Source organism: Salmo salar, chromosome 21 (assembly GCF_965601325.2).
Source record: "Salmo salar chromosome 21, fSalSal1, whole genome shotgun sequence".
NCBI classification, from domain to species: domain Eukaryota; kingdom Metazoa; phylum Chordata; class Actinopteri; order Salmoniformes; family Salmonidae; genus Salmo; species Salmo salar.
In genome coordinates, this window is record NC_138311.1 from 51041777 (window position 1) to 51047776 (window position 6000).

The window sequence follows — 6000 nt, forward strand, 5'->3', positions numbered from 1 at the left end:
AGTTAACATGCCAATAGCTAACGTGCCAATAGTTAACGTGCCAATAGTTAGCTAACATGCCAATAGTTAGTTAATGTGCCAGTAGTTAACGTGTCAATAGTTAACGTGCCAATAGTTAACGTGCCAATAGTTAACGTGCCAATAGTTAACATACCAATAGTTAACGTTCCAATAGTTAGTTAACGTGCCAATAGTTAACGTGCCAATAGTTAATGTACCAATAGTGAACGTGCCAATAGTTAACGTACCAATAGTGAACGTGCCAATAGTTAACGTACCAATAGTTAGTTAATGTGCCAATAGTTAACGTTCCAATAGTTAGTTAACGTGCCAATAGTTAGTTAACGTGCCAATAGTTAACGTGCCAATAGTTAACGTGCCAATAGTTAACGTGCCAATAGTTAGTTAACGTGCCAATAGTTAACGTGCCAATAGTTATCGTGCCAATAGTTAACGTGCCAATAGTTAACGTGCCAATAGTTAGTTAACGTGCCAATAGTTAACATGCCAATAGTTAACGTACCAAATCAATACCAGGAATCTACTGTCCGGTGACGTCATTGAAGACATTAGCTGCAGTGAGCAGTCCATTATGAAACCACCAGATATGACTGCTGTTGTCTAAGAGATGAGTGTGGCTGCTTCTCCAATGTGCACTTACTTTACCACCATCATCAATAATATACCAGACATTGACCCCTGTCTTCTTTCCCGACTCTCCCCTGAACGTGAAGAAATGTGAAGAAGCGAAAGTACGACCCCAACGCCAGCGCCATATAAGGTTGGAGGAGAGGCCAGCGGGCACAGAGGGAACCTTCTGGACTTCCTTAGTACTCTACAGCTGGACTGCACTTACTGCGGAGAATTTGTTTGGCATTAGAGATTTACTTGAAAAATACATAGAGGACAATTTAACATTATCCATCTTAGTCATGTAGAGATGTAGCCTTTTTCAACCCTAAAAACCCACCTAACAACCTCACCCACCTACCTAACAACCCACCTAACAACCCCACCCCCCTACCTAACAACCCACCTAACAGCCCCACCCACCTACCTAACAACCCACCTAACAGCCCCACCCCCCTACCTAACAACCCACTTAACAGCCCCACCCCCCTACCTAACAACCCACCTAACAACCCCACCCACCTACCTAACAACCCACCTAACAACCTCACCCACCTACCTAACAACCCACCTAACAACCTCACCCACCTACCTAACAACCCACCTAACAACCCCACCCCCCTACCTAACAACCCACTTAACAGCCCCACCCCCCTACCTAACAACCCACGTAACAGCCCCACCCCCCTACCTAACAACCCACCTAACAACCTCACCCCCCTACCTAACAACCCACCTAACAGTCCCACCTCCCTACCTAACAACCCACCTAACAACCTCACCCCCCTACCTAACAACCCACCTAACAGCCCCACCCCCTACCTAACAACCCACCTAACAGCCTCACCCCCCTACCTAACAACCTACCTAACAGCCCCACCCCCCTACCTAACAACCCACCTAACAACCCCACCCCCCTACCTAACAACCCACCTAACAACCTCACCCCCCTACCTAACAACCCACCTAACAGCCCCACCCCCCTACCTAACAACCCCATCCCCCCACCTAACAACCCACCTAACAGCCCCACCCCCCTACCTAACAACCCCATCCCCCTACCTAACAACCCACCTAACAACCCCACCCACCTACCTAACAACCCAGGTAACAACCTCACCCACCTACCTAACAACCCCACCCACTTACCTAACAACCCAGCTAACAACCTCACCCACCTACCTAACAACCCACCTAACAACCCCACCCACCTACCTGACAACCCCACCCACCTCCCTAACAACCCACCTAACAACCCCACTCACCTACCTGACAACCCCACCCACCCACCCACCTGACAACCCCACCCACCCACCTAACAACCCCACCCACCCACCTAACAACCCCACCCACCTACCTAACAACCCCACCCACCTACCTAACAACCCCACCCACTCACCTAACAACCCCACTCACCTACCTAACAACCCCACCCACATACTAACAACCCCACCCACCTACCTAACAACCCCACCCACCTACCTAACAACCCCACCCACATACCTAACAACCCCACCCACATACCTAACAACCCCACCCACATACTAACAACCCCACCCACCTACCTAACAACCCCACCCACCTACCTAACAACCCCACCCACCTACCTAACAACCCCACCCACCTACCTAACAACCCCACCCACCCACCTACCTAACAACACCACCCACCTACCTAACAACACCACTCACCTAACAACCCCACCAATGGCGGACTGGCCGTCGGGAGCACCAGGACATTTCCCGGTGGCCTGAGGGTCGTTTTGGCCTGCCGTGAATAGTCAACTTGACCAGCGATAATATAGCAAGCAGGAATAAGTTGACGGAGAGTCCATAAATCAGGCGCGACACTCACACTCTCGCTGCAGTGTCCCCGTGCCAAAAATGACCTCAGGTCTCTCCACGACGCACATAGCAACCTTCTACCTGCTTCTCTACCGATAACATTTTAGACAAGTCGCACGGCGAAATGGACGGTGAGAAAAGGAAAAGTGGAGCAGAGAGGGAGAGAATAAAAAAGAGAAAGGCCCTTGCCACAGATGCAGCTAAATGCTGCAAAATAAGCGACATGTTCGCCAGTAAGGGACCAGGTCAGTCAAAAACACACACACACTGACACACACACGACACCCAGCATGGCTAGCTAAACCACACACACTGACACACACACGACACCCAGCATGGCTAGCTAAACCACACACACTGACACACACACGTCACCCAGCATGGCTAGCTAAACCACACACACTGACACACACACGACACCCAGCATGGCTAGCTAAACCACACACACTGACACACACACGACACCCAGCATGGCTAGCTAAACCACACACACTGACACACACACGTCACCCAGCATGGCTAGCTAAACCACACACACTGACACACACACGTCACCCAGCATGGCTAGCTAAACCACACACACTGACACACACACGACACCCAGCATGGCTAGCTAAACCACACACACTGACACACACACGTCACCCAGCATGGCTAGCTAAACCACACACACTGACACACACACGTCACCCAGCATGGCTAGCTAAACCACACACACTGACACACACACGTCACCCAGCATGGCTAGCTAAAACACACACACACGTCACCCAGCATGGCTAGCTAAGTAGCCTAGCTAATAATAGCGACACAACGGCAGGTAGGCTAAACAGTTTGCACGTCTTACGTCTTCTTGAAGGAATTATATCATAGCAATGAGTGCAACATAGTGATCATAATATGACATTGAAGACAATATGTTTCAACTAGTAAAAATAGTAAACCTAGACTATGGACTTGCCAGCATTCGATCATGACTCATACCACATAAGCTGGGGAAAGTGCACATACACTGTACAGCGAAACAGGCTACAGTAACATAACCATAATACATCCATGAACGGAACACAGTAGTCTGTGTGTCACAGCACAGGCAATGACTAAGATCATTAGCGCCATTAGTACAAGCATTACAAGTTACTACATTAATATACAGCTCTGGGAAAGATTAACAGACCACTCCAAATTAAGAGACCACTCTTCATTTTTTCCCAGAGCTGTATTAATGTAGCCTACTGATACACTAATGATAGTGAGTATGATAATAAGAGTATTTTCTTTGTAGGTGGAGAAGGAAGCAGCAGCATCACTAGAGCTTCAGGTGCTCCTGTAGAACCAGAGATGGTGGTCAGTACAGAGTCAGACTCAGAGCAGGAACCTTCAGGTACAACTTCAGAGCACAAACCTAAACATGTAGGCTATGATTTTACATTAATATGTGCTTTATTTATGAGATTATCAGTAGGACTGTAATCAGGGGGCCATACCTTGTACATTTGTATGTGCTATGATTGGTGTATTCCTAGTGAGTTTTTGAGGGTCCACCCATAGCCATAGCATACCTTAAACTCAGTGTTCAGATAGGCTATTTGTTGGTCAGTCCCAAATGTTTGCATTTTGTAATGTGGATGACTTTCTTCCCAGATGAACATAGTGGCCAAATGTATAACTAGTTTGGTACCCGTTACATCAACAAATAGGGTTAGCCTACAAATTAGTGGTCTGGTGGTTTCCGTGAACAGGGTGGCCTGGGATGGAGTCAAATTCCCGGCCTGAATTATTGTTTCAGTCCGCCCCTGAACCCCACCCACCTAAAAACCCCACCTATCTAACAACCCCACCACACCCACCTACCTAACAACCCCACCTATCTAACAACCCCACCCAACAACCCTACCACTTAACAACCCCACCCACCTACCTAACAACCCCACCACTTAACAACCCCACCCACCTACCTAACAACCCCACCACTTAACAACCCCACCCACCTACCTAACAACCCACCTAACAACCCCACCCACCTACCTAACAACCCAGCTAACAACCCCACCCACCTACCTAACAACCCCACCACTTAACAACCCCACCCACCTACCTAACAACCCCACCCACATACCTAACAACCCCACCCACATACCTAACAACCCCACCACTTAACATCCCCACCCACCTACCTAACAACCCAGCTAACATCCTCACCCACCTACCTAACAACCCCACCCACCTAACCCCACCCACCCACCTAACCCCACCCACCTAACCCCACCCACCTACCTACCTAACAACCCCACCCACTTACCTAACATCCCACCTAACAACCTCACCCACCCACCTAACAACCCTCCCACCTAACAACCCCACCCACTTACCTAACATCCCATCTAACATCCCCACCCACTTACCTAACATCCCACCTAACAACCCCCCCACCTAACAACCCCACCCACCTACCTAACAACCCACCTACCTAACAACCCAACTACCTAAAAACCCAACCACCTAACAACACCACCCTGATATCTATAGCCACAGAACTCCTCTCTTCTGATCGCCAGTCCACAGTGGTTCAGGCGGAAAACACACCATTCTATTGTCTCAGCAGGCATGATTTCCCTCACAGAGCGTGCAGCTCGCTTGCCCTGGCATGCGGAGCCCTCGCAAAGAACTGCATGGCTACCAAAGCTATGAACAGCACACAGCAAAAAAAGAGAAATCTACTGAATCATCAAATGGAGGAAATAGCCTCATAAAAATGGGAAATGCAGACCACATTCAATAAATGGACATATATACATTGGGCAAGATTGTACATAAAAGAGGAGCAAGAGTCCAGCTTCTGAATTATAACATATCATTTCTGCTTTGGGTTTACTTTAAGCATGTTGTATAGCGGGTGTTTATGGTAATGTTAATGTAAAACAGTAACGGAATTATGATTTGGTCCAAAATGCTATAGATAACCAGAGAATGTAATGATCTACCTATTAGGTGTTCAGCAAAGTTATCACTCGTTACACACTGTATTTATCCAATATAGAGGTCAAGGGTCAGGGTCAGTATACATGGGATAGAGCAGAGTTCGGATTTAGGGGTGTCTCCTCTAGAGGTCAGATTTAGGGGTGTCTTCTCCAGAGGACAGATTTAGGGGTGTCTACACTAGAGGTCAGATTTAGGGGTGTCTTCTTCAGAGGTCAGATTTAGGGGTGTCTTCTCCAGAGGTCAGATTTAGGGGTGCTTCTCTAAAGGTCAGATTGAGGGGTATACAGTACATGTGTCTTCTCTAAAGGTCAGGGCATAGTAATAATGACAAAAAGATAGATCACACATGATACAGTCTATGAATGACGTCATCGGGTTCCTTAAGCACTTCCAGTAGTAACTCAAAATCCAAAGAATCAATCACGTGGAATGTTTGGATGTTGTCGCACACAGAGCACTTTCCCCATAGTCTGTGTGCCTCTCTCTCCCAGTGCTGCAGACAGACACACAGTGTGTCCCTGCAGACTAGTTCCACCTGTCTGAT

The 6000-nt window shown here is 48.0% G+C and overlaps 1 protein-coding gene across 3 annotated transcripts in view; it reads left to right on the top strand.

Moving 5' to 3' along the window:
* LOC106582460 (disintegrin and metalloproteinase domain-containing protein 23) overlaps nucleotides 1-1071 on the top strand; it is a 53404-nt gene extending 52333 nt beyond the window's left edge. For all 3 annotated transcript variants that reach the window (XR_006761235.2, XR_006761236.2, XM_014165597.3), the window contains one exon: nucleotides 735-1071. Coding sequence is in view for 1 of the 3 variants with exons in the window: in XM_014165597.3 (XP_014021072.3) it covers nucleotides 735-780 (46 nt within the window). In the remaining 2 variants the exon portion in view is untranslated. The remainder of the gene's footprint in view (nucleotides 1-734) is intronic.
* Nucleotides 1072-6000: the final 4929 nt, after the last annotated feature.